Genomic DNA, 19,221 nt, shown 5'->3' on the forward strand with positions numbered 1-19,221 from the left:
GGAGGAATAGCTCTGGGCCATTTCTCCTCTTCCTGCTGCTGCTGCTTTCTTCCAGAACATTTTCTCTCAGGTTTTCTGTCCTTTTAAACCTACAGAGACTTGGGGGGGGAGGAAGGCTGGGCTGAAATTTCAGATCCCATTCCAGAAAGCTCACGCTGTGAAGCAAGGAGCTCTTCTCTCGCAGAAGACTTTGTAGAACTCCCTCTGAGATGGTTACGCAACTGCTCCCGTATTTTATAAGAGGTGCACCAGGCTGGCTTTTAACTTGGATTGCGGGGGGGGGGGGGGTGGAGAGAGAGAACGCATGGGCACGGGAAAGTGATCCCGCGGGAATTTTAAGACATGCCGCCTGAGCGCTTCATGTTCGTTCTCAGCACGATAGCAGGACACAAACAGTTGAGGCCGTAATATGCCCAATGAAGCTGTGAAGCTGGAGCCTCTGGCACTGATTGGCTGAGCTCCTCTTACGTCACAGAAGGACAGAGCAGGCCTAAGTGTGTCTGGAGGCTCTTGGCCCCACAGCTCTATTCCCAGAGAGGGGTGGTGACAGAGAAGGGCCTGGAGCATTAATGCAGGGAGCATTAGCAAATTCAGGGCTTTTTTTTCAGCCGAAACTCAGTTCCGGCAGCTCTCAGATGGGCCACCGTTGCCATTATAAGGGGACAAGTTCATGGTGAGTTCTGCCACCTCTTTTTCTTGAAAAAAATAGCACCGGGCAAACTTGAGAATAACCATGGGAGGAGAAAGAAGAAATAGCAATAGGGAGGGATCTGAGAGCATAAAGAGAAGGAGACGGTGCAGAGGAACATAGAAGGGCCAAAATGATAGCTATGGGGACTGAGTTTCTGAGGCTTGTGGAGTCTAGCCCCCCCCTCCCCCCTATATTCCAACTTGCCTCTTTCATGAAATTTCAGTTTTTTGCTCTTAAAAGTGTCCAGTCCTTTTTAAAAAATGCAATAGAACAAAAAGGGTGCAGGCTGTTTGTATTAGGTTGCTCACTAACTTCATTTTTTTTTATACTTCATAAAATTTGTATGCCGCTTTATTGTTAAAAACCTCAGTGCGGTTTGATTTTTTTTTTTTTACTGTGTTTGATGTTTTAATTGGTTGGAAGCTGCCCAGAGTGGCTGGGGCAACCCAGTCAGATGGGCAGCATATTATTATTATTATTATTATTATTATTATTATTATTATTATTATTATTATTATACTTGCCCCCATCTTCTGGTATTCCAGCCTTTGACGACAAATGCACAGAGCTAACTGAAAAAACCTAAGCCTTTACCTGTAAATGATTCCTGAACCTATTAAGCTGCCTATTATATTGGTTGCTTGGTGATCCTCTGCCTCCATAGGCCCACTCAGTGAACAGTTTCCAGCTACAGGCGTCTCAGGGGAGGTTGGGAAAACTGGGGTTGACTGGTTTCAAATATCTAGTCAATTTGCAGGGCTTTCAAGAACACAGGAAACTGCCTTATACTAAGGCAGACCAGTGGTCCATATAGCTCAGCATTTCCTACTCTGACTGGCAGCAGTGGCTCTCCAGGGTACCAGGCAGGAGTATTCTCCAGCCCCACCTAGAGATGCCAGGGATTCATTTGAGGACCTTCTTGACGCAAGGGAGATTCTCATGAGATGAAGGAGCAGGTTTATCTAAAGTTGACAAGCTTTATCTAAAGTTGGGCGCCATTTTGAATCAACATGGCGGACTGGGCCTTCCATAACCGCCCTGATTCTACCCACTGCTTTCAGAACTGCAATAGTTTTGTTTTGCTGGGCATGAGGCTGCTAGTTTTTTAATTTAAAAAATACTTCTTAAACAAGTAAAGAAGAAACTAAATGAATACAAGATAACTGTGGGACTTTCGGGAGGGTTTCTCCAAATGATCTGGCTGGCTTTACAAATGGTTTCAGCAGCAACTGAGAATAGCAGCAAGTCTGGAATCAGGTTCCTCTAACCACAGATGGTATCCCAGCGTGGCTTGGCCAAAGTGCTGCTCCACCTGCGCTGCCCCAGGGTCTTGGGCGTTGGGCTCGCTGGCTTGTCAAAGCGATCAACCAGCTGTCATCACTGTACACCTCTCGCTTTCAGTGAGCTAACGCAAACAGACAGGTAACTCTTGCCCACTAAAGAAACCTTCACAGAACTGGAAAGCTTTGCGTTGCCTCCCTTTCCCTTCTCTCCTGCCTCGCCTTGAGGCTCTGGGGGCCAGTTTTGCAAAAGTAGGCAAGTGACTCTGAGACCTGAGTTCAGATTCCGGAAGCCGTGAGAGCGGGAGACGGCCTTGTGAATTCTGTGCCAACAAAAATAACTGTTGGGGGTCCAGACGGTTGCCCGCTCTACAGATAACGGCGACAGTTGCAGATTTGGGAGCTAAGGTGAAGTTCTGTTCAGCTGTTAAACCCACCTGATGCCCCACAAGCAAATCATTACCTCTCAGCCTGATCCCTTGCAGGGTTGCTGTGCATTTAAGCGACTTAGAGGAAAGGGAATCTTTGCATGCATAGAGCTTAAATATGAACCAGAGCAAAACTCTGGGGCCCCTTTTGAGTGCTAGGTAGGGTTGCCAACCGTGATTTCTACATTACCGGTTCCTGGGTCGTACTGGAGCCCTAGAAGCCATACTGGGCAAAGCCCGAATGCAAACTCACAGGACAAGGGCAGAGACAGAATGGAAACTGAAGACTTGGGAGAGAAGCAGGGCAGGTATGGGATGAGGGTGGAGCTTGATGGCTGGGGGGGGGGGGGAGCCAGAAAAGATTTTGGCAGAAGGAAGGTGGAATTGAAGTAGAACTTGATGACTATGGGGCAGAACCAAAATGAAACAGGATGAAACAGGGCTTGTGTCAGGATTGGAGCCTAATGTGTTATGAGAGCCACCTACGAGGATGAGGTAGGCCGTAGGTGGCGCATAATCATTTTTGGAAGTTTTCACACTCCCAGACTACTTATCTGACAAAAACATGGTTTATTTATGTATACAGTGTTTATCTACATGCAGAGTTAAAGGTAAAAAAAATGAGGTTCCAGTGTCATGATTAAAATTCATCTTGTACTTTTAAACATTTTTCTTTTTAGTAAGTTGGCAACCCTAATCAGCAGAAGGACTGGCACCAACTTGTCTATTTGGCAACCTAGTAAGTTAATGTTTACTGGAGACATTTAAGCTTATGATATACCGTAGTCATAGTATAATGCTAAAACTGCCGTGGGTGCCGGCACAAAATGGCTGCCATGGGGAGCAAAAAAGAGAGAGAGAAGAGATGCCAGGAGTCCTGTCACAAACAAACCATATACAGTGGTACCTCGGGTTACATACGCTTCAGGTTACATACACTTCAGGTTACAGACTCCGCTAACCCAGAAATATTACCTCAGGTTAAGAACTTTGCTTCAGGATGAGAACAGAAATTGTGCTCCGGTGGCGCGGCAGCAACAGGAGGCCCCATTAGCTAAAGTGGTACCTCAGGTTAAGAACAGTTTCAGGTTAAGAATGGATCTCCGGAACGAATTAAGTACTTAACCAGAGGTACCACTGTATTTACATGCACACACATAAGCTCCATACTGTAATGCATTTATGTTCTTTCTTACTAGCATATGCATTCATGCACACCTTTCCCTAGTCCTGTATATGCATTTCTGTATACATTACTTGCCTGGAGAACTGAGTCGCAAAATCTGGAGAATTGCAAATTTTGAAGGACAGCTGTTTTTCGGTTCACTTATTGTTTCGGGACGTGCCTTTAAATGCGAACTGGATTGAATTTCTTCCCCATCCCTATTTTGGGGGCAGAGCCAGGGCAAAAAAACCAGCAGGTTTATGGGCAGAGAGCCTGTCAGAACCCGGCAGACGGTGGCCATCTGATTTGCTATGTTTTCAGAGGCTAATTACCAGCTACCTGCCATTTTGACAGTTCAGGCTTGTAAAAACGCCAGCTCTGAGAGCAACACACAGAAGGACCCAGAGAGAAAGAGAGATGAGACTTATTGCAAATGGGGCCGCTGTGGGGAGAGGAAAAGAGGCTGGCTCCCCTCCGAACCACGAGATTCTTCTGCCAAACTGCAAGGGATTGATTGAGACTGTTGTGGGAGATACATGAAAGCAGCTTAGCTGCAATATTATTTACTCTTAAACTCCTCTTACCTTTAGCCGTGTCCTCAGCAAGCTCACAGCTAAGAGGGTGCCTGGCAGAGGCTGCGTGACGTAGGCTTTTCCGCCCACTGCCAAAAGTTGGAGGGACACTGACTGCCCAGAGCCTGGCCTTGAAACAGGGTCACTGCCTTTATGGAACAAGAAGCCCCCTAGATCTCAGTCCAGTCATGAACCTGAGGGTATAAAAGCACAGCGCTTACACTGAGACCCACTGATTTGAATGGGAACCTATAGCAAAGAAACACTGCAGCCTTGGTCTGATTTTCTTGTTATTTAAATGTATTTTTATTTATTTAACAAAATCCAGTGCGTTTTTCTGGGGGTACTCAAGGGTGCGCAGTACTGGCATCTTTCCCCCCACTCCCCAAAAATGTTGAAAGTGACACTAACTGTAACAACTTCATATTGAGTACTATCACCTTTTTTTCTTTTCTTTTTTTTTAAAGCACGGACAAAATCTATATAGCACTGGATCGTAAGAGGAGCTCTAAGCGGTTTACAAAAATGCAAAAGGTTAAAATGATCAATAAAAAGCAGTTAAAGTGTTTAAAAACAGTTAAAAGATTATTAAAATCATCAGAAGCTAAAAAGAGAATGATGGTGTTGATAATGCCGCCCATCTGACTGGGTTGCATCTACGTTTCTGAACAGGCTTGCCTGAACAAAAATGTACTCCAATAAGAGTACAGTGATTGTTCCTGCCTTCTGTCACTAGGCAGGGAGTTCCAAAGTATAGATGCTGATCGATTTCTTACAAGCGCAGAAGGGGTATTTTGGGGCCTCTGTAACAGCGCCAGTTCTGCCGATCGAAGCTGTCAAGTGGGTACATATGAGGCAAAGCAATCCCACAAGTAAACTGATCCCAGGCTGTGACAGGCTTTATATGCTAATAGTAACTCCTTGAACTTGGCCTGGTAGCAAATCGCAAGCAGGGACATTATATGCCTAATGAGCCTCATAAATCTGTTGCTGAGCCCCCACCTCCCCACAGCCATCAAAGTCCCCTCCTCTCCAGGACTCTTCCCAAGCAATCGGAGACTGCGCCTGTGCGAAGATTGTCACTGCTCTGCCCCTTTCAGCCCTCTTCTGGCTCTGGAAGACAGGAGCGAGGGATGCTTGTCATAGCAGGAGGGGAAGACACCCTCCTGACGTATCTCTGCCTCTTGGCCTCCCTCCCCCCTGGCTTCTGTTTCTGGCTCTGTTTCTGGTCTTCTTTTTGCCAGAGACTCCCCTGTCACTAAGCTCTGTTACCACTTCAGCTTCTGACACCCCTTCCTCTTCTCTCTATAACCACTAATCATTGTCCCACCACCACTCCCCAGGCTCTGAGCCTCTTCCCTTGGTGGCTCCCCAGTTGGTTCCTCCTATCATTCCTCTGTATCCAACTGGTCCCATTACATCCCATTAGTTATGTCTTACCTTCATGACCTGAGGCAGGGTGCCACTCGAATTCCAGTTGCTGGTGAACCCCAGTGGGGTTGTCCCTGTGCCCTGCTTGTGGGCTCCCCAAGAGGCATCTGGTTGGACAGGGGAGGACACAGGATGGTGGACTAGGACTAGGTAGTCACCCAGCAGAGCTCACCTGGGCAGAATGGCTTCCCTGTTCAGCCATGAAGCTCGTTGGGTTCCCATAAACTAGTAACATTCTCTCTCTCTCTGGACTCAGCTAGATTGGTAAAGGAAAAGCATTTTAGATGTGTTGTATATGCAATACAACACTGTGACACCAGATGGCACTGTGGAGTCCTGTCTTTCCCTACCGGATTTCCCTGTTCTGTATGAGTTTACAACGTGTTTAACTGAATCGCTTATTTGACATGCCTGGATCCAGCCTTCCTCTCTCTTTCTGCCAGCCCCTCCTCCCTTGCAGCATTGTTGTTGTCATGAGGACGAAGCCGCTAATCATTGGAGGAAAGGCAGAGTAAAGCTATAGTACAAAAATGCGGCTAAATATACAGCAATATTCATAGTTAAAAGAGAGGTAGAGCATCTGCGTTGCGTGTAGAATGTCATTGGTTTCATCCCCTGCATCTATCGATGGGACTGGAAAAGCATGGAGAGCCACTTCCGGTCTGTGTAGACCAGGGGTTCCCAAACTGTAGCCTGCAGACCAACAGGAGTTTGGGAATTTCATGGAGCTGGTCCATGGCATGTCTGTGGGTTTGTGGCTGAAGGCAGGAGATGGCATGTACCTCCTGTTGAATTTTGATTGTATGCTTATTGCTTATTTCATTTCCTATATTGCATTCTATTGTATCACAATTTGAAATCGTAGAACTGCAGAGTTGGAAGGGATCCTGGGGGGGGGGCATCTAGTCGAACCCCTTGCAACACAGGAATCTTTTGCCCAACGTGGGGATCAAACCCCTGACCCTGAGATTAAGAGCCTCATGCTTCTGTCGACTGAGCGATCCCTATGCAATTTGAATCCTATACAATAAAATACAGTGTATATAACAAATAAAAGAAACCCCAGCACAGCACATTACAATTCTCTGCTGAGGATTTTGGTGGATCATTCAGTTGTTATTATTTTTGCTTTCTGCTGTAAAACAGAAAGCAAATAATAATAATAATAATAATAATAATAATAATAATAATAATAATAATAATAGAGTGATCCACCAAAATCCTCAGCAACTTTCAAGTGACCCTACAGGTGTGTAAAAAAAAAAGAAGGTTGGGAACCTCTTGTGTTAGATGCAGGTTCCTAGAGCAGCTCCTACTTGCGAAGGCTTAGAGGGGCTGGGTGAATGGAATTTGAGCCTTGTTCCAACGCATTCCTTGGCCGGGAAATATATTTTAAAACTCTGACAAAATAAGGGGGGGGGGGAGGCCTGGATGGATTTGAGCCCAGACAGGTATTTCCAGCTCAGCCGCCGCAGCGAGAGATCAGATGTCTCCTGCGCCCAGACCAGGATTAGATTAAAGAGAACTTCAAACAATATCTCTTGTTTCAGCCCCTCTGAGGTAGTGATTAGAGAGAGGAAAATAATCCCTCCGTCACACACCTGCTGCCTTGCCTGGCTCTGATGTGTGTGCAGTCACAGGAGTGTGTGCTTTGTGCCCAGGGGGAAGTGGAGAATGGAAGGGGAGTTTGGGTTTGAGTGGCAATTTAGAAGCTCCAGCAAGAGACCGGGCTCCCCACTGCGGCGTGTTGAGTCACATTTGATCATGCACCTGTGCATCTCAGAGCCTGTCCAAAAAGCATTGGGAAAGTAGAATGTGTCTTGGATTTACTTGAAGAGGTTGCTGCTCTTCTGAACTCACTGGAACTCTCCGTAATGCCCTTTTTGTTGTGCATTCATGATTATTTGTGATCATGACGTTATCAGGGCAGTTACATTATTTGCGCCTGCAAATGTTTCATGGGGGGCATGCTGCTCAATTCCCAGTCAGTGCATGCCTTGCAACTCCCTGCTGAAATCCTGTAATATTTCATAGCACAACTGTTCAGGTTTAAGTTTTTATTATGCTGTGCCCCTCCGGACGGCAATAACAGAGAAGCACTGCAGAGCAGCTAATAATGTGGAATGATGAGTGGACAGTCCAGTCGAAATCCGCCACCAATACGCTATTATTGTGTCAATGAAAGGTTGCGGAATACACCTGAATGCAGAATGAAAAGGACACCTGGAGGGTTTGGGACTGGACTTTGCATAGCCAAAGTTCATTCATTTTAAAACATTTATACACTGCTCAGTAAAAATCTTTAAGTGGTGTTCAAAAAATGAAACATTTGAACTTCTGTTGTCTATGCTCCGGTAGGTAGCTTCTAGGTTAGATTACTGCAATGCATTATGTGTGGGACTGCCTTTAAAGGTGACTTGGTGCAGAATTTGGTGGCCAAGTTGCTGACAGCCCATTGGTTTTCAGGCCCAATTCAAAGTGCTGGTTTTGACCTATAAAGCCATAAATGGCTCAGGACCCTAACACCTCATGGTCTGCCTCTCCCCATATGAAACGACCCGGGCCCTGTGATCATCACCTGACGCCAAGCAAAAATATTTATTTTTCACCAGGTCTTTGGCTCTTAATTGCCCGTGGATAGACTGTTTAAATCCTGCCTTTGAAAAACAGGATTTTATTCGTTTTCCCTTTTCAATGTATGTGTTTCTTTGTTTGTGTGTCATGTTGAGTTACCTTGGTTAAAAAGCAACCACTAAATGTAATAAATATATAATAAAACAGAATGGAGAGACAACATAAAAACCAGTAAAACAGCATTACCAAAACAGATTTAGAAAGACAGAGCCTTTGGCTCTGAGGGTTGGGGGGGCAATCATTTGTAAAATGGGGAGGGAAGAGAGATCACCATCCTTTGCAACAGGCTCATCAGCCCGTTCCACTAGGAGGCACTCCGCATCAATAGAGGAGCCCTTGGCCCACGGGGGGTGAACTACATCTCCCACAAGCCTTTGCAAACGAAACGGACATTGATGGCTATAAATCCACACATAGCCTCGCCCGCCCCCTCTTTTAAAAGCTCTCAAGTCCTGCCTTTCCGCTTTTCTGATTAGTGAGTTTGGAAGGCGCAAGAGGCGTTTCTGGGCGCGGGATTGGCTGTTCCTGTGGCAACAAAGCGGCTTGGGGAAGGGAGGGGGCCAGGGGACCCGCCCCTCCATTGTGCTGCGAGTTTTTCTTGCCGAAAGCTTGGCTAGGGGAGTTAAAGAGAAGCGAGTTGAGATCGGAGCGCTTATATTTCAGCGCAGGCGGATTGTGCGTGCTCCTTCTTATTTTGCGCTTGAGGGGAATCCGGTGTCTTGCAAGGCGGGTGGAGGGATGCGAGAACACTGAAAGGGGGGAATACTTAAAATTTTGATCGCAGGAAAAAAGAGGGTATCCCGAAATTTAAAGGGGCGCGCGCACATCCCCTCTCCAAGCGCCGATCCTGCGCGCAATGTTTGCGCCCAAGCGGTGAGAGCTGCCTGGGAGCGCCGCGGCTTGCTGGCTGGGGGACTTGTTGATGGAGCCGGCTGCCGGAGCTCAGAGGCTGGCCGGGACGGAAAAGCCCTTCCTGGGAGGGGGCACAGCCAAGCGGCGCCAGTGCGCAGGTAAAAAAAACAAGCCCTCCGTGCGTCGGAGACAGGAGGGCGATGGGGTCCCTCGCCTTGAGCGTGCGCTTTTTCCCTAGTCTCGAGAGGCTGCGCAATTGGTAGGAGCTGAAGCTTTTGTGGCGAATGAGCCCCCAACTGTTCAGAAGAGAGTTTCGGGGTTTGGTGGGTCGGCGATCCTCCTCTTGCTTCCCCCTCCCAACTCCAGCGGGGCCGGGCAGGGGGCTGGGGAGGCGGATCCGGGAGAGCCAGGACGCCTGGGTTGTCTCCCCAGAGGGAGAGGAGTCGGGAACAGCAGTTGGGATCTGCACCTCTGCCGCCGTCGCGCGCATAGGGGGGAGGTCTGGCCATCCACAGAATCGCGGTTTTGCATGTCCAGCTTTGAAGCGAGAGGGAAGAGAAGTCTAGTGGTTTGCGGTGGAGAGTCGGAAACAGCCTCGGGGGCTCTGCTCGGAGGAGACGCTTGTCGCTAGGAAGTAAGAGCCTCCGCTTCCATCCCCGCCAGGGAGAAGAACTGGGTGGTCTTGGAGAGTCTGTTCTAGAGCAGGGGGGAGGAATCCGTTTCAGCCCAAGGGCCACATTCCCTTCGAGACAATCTTACCTGGGCCACATGCATGTATGTGATCGGCCTCCAAGTGGGCAGGAACAGTGAATGCACGGTCTCCTTTTGTGCAGAGGGCTTGGAGTTCAGGGGCAAATTCCAGCCAGGTGGAACCAGAGCAGGACCAGGATGAGATGTTGCCCTGGGAGAGTCTCAAGGGCCGGACTGGAGGGACATAATTGGCCCCTGGGTTTGATACTCACCATCTCTGGCCTAGAAGGATTCTCAGGGTGCCTGGGTTCGCCTCCCAGCTCGAAGAGGTGGGGGCTGAGCAGGCAGGACTCCTGGGTTTTTCACACTCAGGAACAAGGCAGTGTGGAAGTCTTGTGTCTTTGAGCTGGAAACTCCTGGCGTGGGGGATCAAAGTGTGTAAAGCCAAATATGGAGGTTTTCCAACTTATGAGGCTGTGACTGACTGCAGGTTCCAGACTTCAACATAAAGACGGTTTCAACAACACCCCCTCCCCTTTGTTTAAAATACCCAGCCTGGTGGACAGTTTTTGGAGTGCTTTGGAACCTTTGGAAGTGAATCCGAAAGGTGGCGCCTGGCTGTGGATTCAAATTAATACAAAATATCCCGAGGCGCTTTATTGCGTTTACACTGGATCATCATGAGCATATATCCCAGATACAGCACTGGCTGTTTGTTCCAGCGCTTCCCCCAGAAATTTATTGGGGGTGGAAATGGAGGCCGATCTCCCTTTGCGATTGGGGGCTCAGGCTAGAGGAAGACTGTTCGAACAATTCAGCAAGAGATTTGGCAAATGGGAGCTTGGCCCACATAATATCACAAGTGATACCGATTATCATCAGTAATAACTTTTTTAGCACTTTTCCTCACACAAAAGCACAGTATCCTTCCTCTCCCTGTCTGTTTTCCCTACGGAGCTGAGAGGAGTTCTTATTTTACTTTGAAAAGTGGAAATCTATTCATTAGAAAGCAGCAAGGCTGCCGGTGTGTTTGGTCGCTTGGCAGTGGTGCCCAGAGGGAGCAGAGCATGGTAGTGATATTTTGTATAGAGGGATCTTCCAAAGGGGAGGATTGATGGGTTGGATTTTCTCACCTGGAATTGGGGTACAATCTGTAGGAGATTTTGCTACTCTTGGTTTGCTGTTCTCATAAATAACTGGAGCCAGAAACTTTCCCCTAGAAGACAGAGTAACTGAGCAACTCCAATTTTGTCATAAGTGTATTAGGCGGCTCCTCTCTTTCCAGAAAATTGCTTCTTCCTCTCTCTAATTCCCCTGCTTTTAAATGTAGGTTGGCCATTTGTCAGAACAGAATCCTGAACTAGATGGGCCTTTTGGCCTGATCCAGCCACCATGCATAAAAGCTTTCTGAGATTGTCTTTCCATGCATCCCTGTCCAGTCCTGATTATTTGATGGAGGAGGGGGAAATCGCACTGTGTTCCTTTTTGTGTTCATTTAAAGCATTTGTACCCCAGCTTCCCTTAAAGTCAAAGTAGCTAACGAAACAATATAAAATGCACTCCAAAAAAAATCAGCCGAAAGCTCTGGAGCGGGTGAGCGGCTTTCAGCACACCAGGGTGGGGATCTGCAGCTCTTTCTAATAGCGAACTCCATGGTGGGCGGCAGAATAGTAACCAAAGCAGTGTCACCAAGAAACAAGATGGAGGGACAGCAGGATAAGGGAGAAACTAGGGTTGCCATATTTCAAAGAGAAAAGTTGTTGAGCTCTTCTTTTCTTGCCAAAGTTTTTGGCCAAGATCGCTGAAAATATGCCATTTTTGAAAGAAAGAAAAAACCTGCAAAAAGGGCACTGCCAACATGGGCTGCCATACACTCGGATTTTCCCTGACATTTTCCCAATTTCCGCCCAGATATGTCCGGGAAAATCCAGATGTATGGCAGCCCAGGAGAAACAAAAATTTTGTAGACCGACAATGACAACAAAATCAGGGTGTGGAGAATTGGGATAGAATTCCTACCCCCAACCAGCCCAGTCTTTGTGGGGGTGGTTGTTATGGCTGCATGGTTAGGTTGCTTAATTAATTGGCTTTAAAAAAATTGATCAGCTGTAATAATGCCCTCAGTTAGTTGGACAGCCAGTTATTATTTTTGCGTGTTGGTGTGGTTGGAGTGACAGTCAAGGATGAGAATAGCTTGTCGTCAGCTATCCGTCGAGGCAGAAATCATACTCAACTTTGGCCAAATGGCTGCAGAAACTTCACCACACACACTGAAGCCTATCTTTAATAGTATCCTGAATGTCTGGAGAGGCATTGGCCTGTCAAGTAGTTAAGAGTCTCTAAGGGAGACCTAAGTTCTGATCCTCCAGTTGGCCAAGAAGCTTATGTGGTGACCCTGGGCTATTCACTTTGTCCCCGCTTGTCCTACCCTACAGGGGTATTGTGGAGCTGAAGTGTGGTGCCTTGAACTCTGCTGCTTGAGTCTTGTTTGAAGGTTTCCCACAGGCATCTAGTGACCACTATGACAACAAAATGCTGGACTAGATGAGCCATTGGCCTGATCCAGCAGGCTCTTCTCATGTTCATTGGAGGAAATGTTAAATATTTTTAAAAGAAATATACTTACTAGAACTGCAGACAGCAGGAACCATCTTAGAAGACGTATTCTTTCCTGTTTGAGAGCAAGAATACCGAATGCCTCTTTTAAGACCCGCTGCAACATAGGTGCACATTGTTTTTAGAAAATGTATGCCTCCTCCAAACCAAGATGGATTTTTCTCGTATAAAAGTGTGTGCAGGTTCAGTAAATTGATAGACTCGAAAGTGAAATTGCACGCACAGTAGCCTCTCATGTCTGCTGTGGTGCAGTCATGTACAGGCTCTTGCCTCGAGGTGCTTACAGTCTAAACTTCATCAGTGTGACGAGAAGGAATGTGCAGGAGAAAAGAGGAATTCTGCAACCTGTGTAAATCATGAAAATTGGCACACATCCCATTAGTTCGCATAAATTCATTTCTGCTTCAGTAATCATGGGGAACGGCAGTGAGCTACAGGCACAGAAGTGCCAACCCTGGTCATTGATCGTCTGGTTAGAAAGCGAGAAACAATACAAACTGATGCCTAGATAATTTTATGTGTGTATATTTCACACGGCCTCTTTTACAAGTGCCCTTGTATCCTGGTGCCCTGCTTTAGGCAGAGTAGAAAGAAACCCGTGACTCCTACTTGAGAATTTACAATGTATTGCCCACATACTTTGAAGCCAATTTTCAGCCTATGAGGACTAGAAACTTGTTCATTTTAAAGAGAGTAGGGTAAGGTGCACTAAGATTTGCAGGATGCTGAACTGGGTGGAATCATGTTGTAAACTCTTCCAAAGGTGAATATAGACACACTTGGTGAGGAAATGTAACCTTTCTGGGATGCTAGGATAAAGACCCTGACCCACTAATATTGAGCAAGGATTGGCAAGCTTTTGGTGTGGGTTAAAGGGAAGAGGAGCTGAGCTTTGCTATACAGCACCTGTTCTGCCTGCAGAACTGTAGTCCACAGTAGCAGCAAGGGACCATGCTGCCTGTGTACCAGCTGAATGCCAGGGGCATAATTTTGGTTTGTCTGTATTTAATAATGCGTGTTAATATTCCACTTTTCCAGTTCAATTCCTCTATGATGGGTGTTCAGTCAGTGTCTGAAATTTGCCACATGCATTTTGCACCTGGCTATCGGCCACTTGCAACCAAATGAAGATGCCCAGGTGCCAGGTTGGCACTGGGCGTCTCCACCATCTCACGGTGCATGCCTGGGGATCCTTGGATCTTGACTTTTTTCACACACTAATACCCCATCCTGTAGAATTCTATCTGTTATATTTTATTTGCACAATCAAGATGAATTTCAGGAACCAAAGATTCATATTGGAAAAATAGGACTTTTGAGCCGCCTGGCAAAAAAAACGGGCAACTAGGCATTCCGTTTTGGCAAATAAAACCCTGGTTTGAGCCATTTGGTGCCTATCTTATGTATCTGAGTTTCCAGCACAGTGTGCAGCCATTAACACAGCTTAAGAAAACATTCAGTTCACACGAAAAGGACAGGGCATGGCGTATGGCCAGTGAGGGGTGTGGCCTGGGGGTCCCAAGGGCCGAGCAGAGAGTCCTGAAGGGCCACATTTGGCTTTTGAGGTTGGTCTACCCTGATATAGGAAAAGGCACCTCTGTTTTGCCCCCACAACATGAGGGAAGCCATGGCTGTTAAAGTGATATAATAGAGCTTGAAACGTGTTGGTGTGAATGCGGCCTAGTTTTCTGGAACTGTCCCAGTCATGGCATTCTTAAACCCAACCACCAACAAAAATAAACCGATCTCCAAGACACTTTGTGCAGCAAAATAAATATCTTTTTTTGGGGGGGGGGATTCTGCCTCCTTTGTGAGCTGGGATTTGTACACTTCCAGGGCCCCATTTAACCTGAATTGGCCTGCATGCCTTCAGTTTCGAGCCAATGCTTTTTAAAATAAAAATCAAATTGCAGCCTTCCCCAGAGCCCATCCATCAGCGAGTTTTGCACAGATCGTATCAGAAAGCGCGAAGTGGGCCAAACAACTCTTGAGTCTGTGTGAGTTGGAGTCTGCCTGGAGTTACTTGCTGGCCAAGACGTGTGTGTTTTTAATTTAGAAGAGTTGCGAAGATTTGAAATGACAAGAGGAGGAGAGAGAATATTGGGGAGAGCGGGGAATGAAAGGCACACCCTCCCCCTCCCCCTTTTTCCCAGGGTGTTTTAAACGCAGAAATAGATATGGGTGGGCTTTGGGCAGAATCTATAAAATTCTGTCTGCTGGGAAGGTGGAAAGCGGAGGTTCCTTATGAGCAAGGTTGGGGAAGGCAAATTACCTCTAGACCTCACTTTTCCCTCCTAAAGGCAGAAGAGAGAGATGAGGCTAAGGAGATGGAGAGAGGAAAGGTAATGAGGGCTGAGGAAGGGAAGGAGGTAGAATAGGAGATTTTTGCAAAGTTGAATCTGTCAGTCCATCAGCTTTCTTGCTTCTGTAAAAGGGAACAGGAAACTCTATGCCCAAGGACCATGTTACCTTCTGGGCAACCTTCAAAAGTCCCTTTGACTGGTGAGCAGGGAAATTACCTGTGAATTTTACCTTTGCACACAGTAGGCTAGTTTCTATACACAGTGACACACCCTTCTGTATCCCCCTTTACAATCTAAGCTATTTCAAGGGCTTGGGGAATGAGAGTCATTCATTTTTTAAAATAATAATTATTATTAAATTTTCTGTTTTACAATTTTAAATGCTCATATTGCATCCTTAAGATATCAATGCCTTCCCTTCTTCTCTTTCCTTGGTTCATTTTACAGATCTTAAATCCCTGCATATTTTGCAAAAACTATACCAGTCAGTATTCCATTATTGCATCCATCCAAACTTATTTACACTGTGGAATTTATCTTAATGCTGCCAGCGTTTTCAGCTGTACACAATTATTTACCCTATATTCAATAAACGTTTTCCAGCCTTCTTTAATATTCTAATAGTCTGCAAGTTGTGCATATTCTGTCAATTTAAGTTGCCATTCTTCTTTGGTTGGGACATTGCTCGTTCTCCATTTTGGGGCTAACAAAACACGGGCCGCAGTAGAGACAGGCTTGTTCTCTGTTGCTGGTATTGGAGCCCATGAACTGGAATTGCAGAAGAGTAGATTTCGGTTAGGTATAATGTCTGGTCCGTAAGAGCAGATTCACAAGAACGAGTAAGAACAAGATTGAGGAGCCTGTGGCCCTCCAGATGTGGTTGGGAGACCCTCATTTTTTTATTTCCAGGTATCTCTTGAAGACATTTATTATTTTCATGTTTCTTCCACTCCTTATTTTAATCCCCACAGCAACCCTGTGAGGTAGGTTAGGCTGAGAGACCATGACTGGCCCAAGGTGAGTTTCATGGTCGAGTGGGGATTTGAAACCCTTTTATTTTATTTTTTATCAGCCAGTCACAACTTTTTGTACCGCTTTGTGGCATTTTGTATGCTATTGTATGTATCGAATACTTCAGCTAAATAACCTTTTATTATGTATGTTTAAACAAGGATAAACAAATCTGAATTAAATTCCTCTTTCTGGATCTTTTGCTCCCACAGGGTTTGGTCTATGCTGAGGTGCAGAGTTCGACAGAAAGTTCTGAAATCTTGAGACTTCTTCGCTAGTTCGCTAGAGCGGCAGAAACCGGTGCTGCTCTGAAGGGCTTTGTGGGGATGAGAAACGGCATACGGGCTGCAAGGCTCCATCACCAGGTTCCCCGGGGATCATCCGATGGTGTCTCCTGAGCTGCAAGGGGCAGCCTGACCCTCTGTTCTCCCACCTCCTTCCTCAAACGTGCAGCTGGTCAGCTTGCTGGCTCGGTGTTTCGGCAAGTGGGCGGTTTTGGCGGTGCTGCAAGGTGTCTGGTGGGGGCAGCTGTGCTATGAATTGGCGTTTATGGATTGTCCGCCTTGCCCTGGTCTGCAGCAGCTTCGCTGAAGGTGGGCAAAGGTTTCTCGTTGGTCTCTTTTGGAGGACGATGCTGACAGTGCACTTAGTCTTTCCAATAGGCTATGAAGGGCCGCTGACCCTGGGGAAATGTCATTTGAGGGGGGGGGGCTGCAGCTGGTGTGGGCGGAGCCAAAGCCCAAAGTGGGTGGACTTGGTGACTGAAGACTGTGTAGCCCAGAGGTGGAGCACCTCTGGCCCACGGCCCTCTAGGTCTCTCTGTCTGGCGCTTGGAAATCTCCAGGCTGCGTTTATCCCCTAGGCCTGAGGTTCCCCATTCCTTAAATAAATCTTTGGGGGGTTTGTTTTGTTTTGGGGTTTTTTGTTTCTTTCCTTGGAGACCACCAAAAATATATTATGAAAACTTATGTTCCCTTACTTGCACCACAACTTACAACAGTATAAAGTATATAAAACACATTCTTATTAAGTGAGGTGCAAGTTAATATAACCCTATGGAACTGGTCTTTCTAAGCCTAGGGAATTAGAAACTTGGTTTTCATTATTCGTTTCATTATTCGGAGTCATAGCACACAGACAAATTTGAATCATCCATTGTTTGCTTATAATGGGAACTTTAGGAGCCGAAAGAATTGGCAACCAGGCCGCATTTGTCAGTAGAAGGAGTCTACGAATGTAACTTTCTTGCAGACTGAAGTCTACATAGCCAGCCAAATTCCCTGGGATTTCTGCAACTTAACTTTCCGCCTGTTGATTTCCCTCTGCTCAATTAAGAAGCTGCCTTTCCGTGCGGCAGTAATTCACAAATTAGTGTGGCCAACTTGCTTCCCAGCCCCGTGATAGGTTGGCTTTTAGCAGGTGAAGCTTTGCTGCATTTGTGTGCTGAGAAAAAATACACTGTATTTCTGCCTGTCCTGCTGCTGTTTGGAAAGACACAGGAACACTATTAGGGAGGGGGAAAGTGGCACTTTTGACCTGGGGTGTGGATCAAGAGTGCCACTTTTTTGGCAATAGAGCACGTTGAGTGAATGAGGGAAAGCGCAAAGAGCATAGCATTAGGGGCTGCAGATGGAGCCCATCATGCAGAAAATCCAGCTCTGCCTGCAAGTTGAAGGGACCAGAAAGACCACAACATCCCTGCTTAGTGGGACTGTGACCTCCGGTACAGGTTATATAAGCCTTGACCAAAGATGTTACCAATGAAGGCAGGGTTGCAGATGTAGCGCAGTCCAAACAAGCCAAGTTTAAGTGTGGAGAATCAGTTTTGGTCCCACCATGAGCCAGAACCAAAACCAGGCAGAAGTCCAACCTTAGTCTCAGGCAAAGTATAGCACAAAAAATTAGAATCCAGAGCTTGAGAGCCAGAGACTTTTCTTGTTCACAGCAACTAGATGACTCGAGGGAGGTCTTAAACCACAGAACTGTAGAATTTGAAGGAACCTAATCCAACCCCTCCAGTGCAGGAATCTCAACTAAAGCATCCATGACAGATGGCCATCCAACCTCTGCTTAAAAACTTCCAAGGAAGGAGAGTCCACAACCTACCAAGGGAGTTGGTCGAACAGCTCTTCCTGTCAGAAAGTTTCTCCTGATGCTTAGTCAGAATCTCCTTTTTTGTCATTTGAATCCATTGGATCAAGTCCTACCCTTCAGAGCAAGAGAAAACAAGTGTTCTCCATCTTCCATGTTACAGCCCTTTAGATATTTGATGATAGCCGTTATATCGTCTCTCAGTCTCTCCCTCAACTCTTTCTCATAAGGCTTGGTTTCCATATTCTTGCCTCCTAAACCATACTCTAACCACAGCTGCTAGCTGTGATGGAGCAGTGGGGATTGCTTACTCGCAGATAAGCCTCTTACTCACCAGTAGACCAATGACTGTCAGTCTGTGGGTGCATAGTGTGGCCTGGACTTAGACCTGTTGCTCTTGAGGACTGAGGGGGCTGCCCCATCTCTTCCTCCTCCTCATGACAGTTCCAGGTATCAAGCCAGAGGGCCACTCAAGGGGGATCTTCAGCATTGGATTCAGGGGTCCCCGCTTGCTGCTTGAGGTCCTCAGCCTTGGGGGTGTCTGGTACCAGGTCAGGGCTAGGCGGGACAATATTCTCTCAAAACTACACAATGCGTGAAGAATTGAACACAATTTGGTGTTCTTGTTCAGTTCTTTTTCACGCTGTTTCAGCCTCACCTACACTGAACATGTAAACATTTAATTGAATACTGTACTAGAATTGGACTCCCAGCCCCATCCAAACAGAGGAAAGGTGCAAAGAGCTTCTCTTTAACCAAATGTGGTGTTGGTTGATATAGGTGATTTCTCCCCTATTGGGGAGGCAGAGGGATTCTGGGTGTCATTGTGTGTTCCTGCCTCTCTTTTTTCCTTTTCGATGTGGCAGCCATTTTGTGCGAAACCCCTTGTGGCAGCCATTTTGTGACGGCAGTTACTCAAAAGTCCAGGTGTGCCTACGGGCCCCCCAAGGGATGCCGGCCTCTGGACTAGAACTTTTAAAAATTTTGGAAGCCTTTTTTTCCAAGGCTGCACAGAAAGCTTTTGTTTGCCTTTTTTGTAAACCACTTTGAGGGTTCCCCCCCCCCTACAATCAAGTGGTGTATAAATTCCATGGGATAAATAGTAAAAATAAAATAAAATGTGCTTCTGACTTTACCACCAGCAGGTACCCGTGAAGCAGAGCCCCGTGCTGTGATTGGCCGGACGGGAGAGAGCGCCATTTTGGGCTGCGACCTACTGAAGCCAGACGAAGCGACTCCTCCCCTCTATGTTATTGAGTGGGTGCGTTTTGGCTTCCTCCTCCCCATCTTTATCAAATTCGGCCTCTATTCCCCACGTGTGGATCCGGAGTACGTAGGTGAGTCGGTTTTGCTGCCTACCCTTCCTTTTATTATTATTGATTATTAACCTTATAAGCCACTTACATGACAAAATGGCTTCTAAGGGGTTTACAAGTGAAAAAAATCAATTGTACAAT

The 19,221-nt window shown here is 46.6% G+C and overlaps 1 protein-coding gene across 6 annotated transcripts in view; it reads left to right on the forward strand.

The window, feature by feature from the left end:
- Window positions 1–2,275: 2,275 nt before the first annotated feature.
- Window positions 2,276–19,221, forward strand: part of IGSF9 (immunoglobulin superfamily member 9) — a 65,993-nt gene continuing 49,047 nt past the window's right edge. The window contains exons 1-3 of one of the 6 annotated variants that reach the window (XM_081891305.1): window positions 2,276–2,894; window positions 15,886–16,266; window positions 18,907–19,101. In XM_081891305.1, the coding sequence (XP_081747431.1) occupies window positions 16,209–16,266; window positions 18,907–19,101 (253 nt within the window). In that variant the 5' untranslated portion in view covers window positions 2,276–2,894; window positions 15,886–16,208. Of the gene's footprint in view, window positions 2,895–8,653; window positions 9,212–9,545; window positions 9,688–15,885; window positions 16,267–18,906; window positions 19,102–19,221 lie in introns of those variants that run through there. The other 5 variants (XM_081891306.1, XM_081891303.1, XM_081891308.1 and 2 more) reach the window with 5 other exon arrangements.

The sequence above is a fragment of the Podarcis melisellensis genome (assembly GCF_964234715.1).
Source record: "Podarcis melisellensis genome assembly, chromosome: 16".
Lineage (NCBI taxonomy): Eukaryota > Metazoa > Chordata > Lepidosauria > Squamata > Lacertidae > Podarcis > Podarcis melisellensis.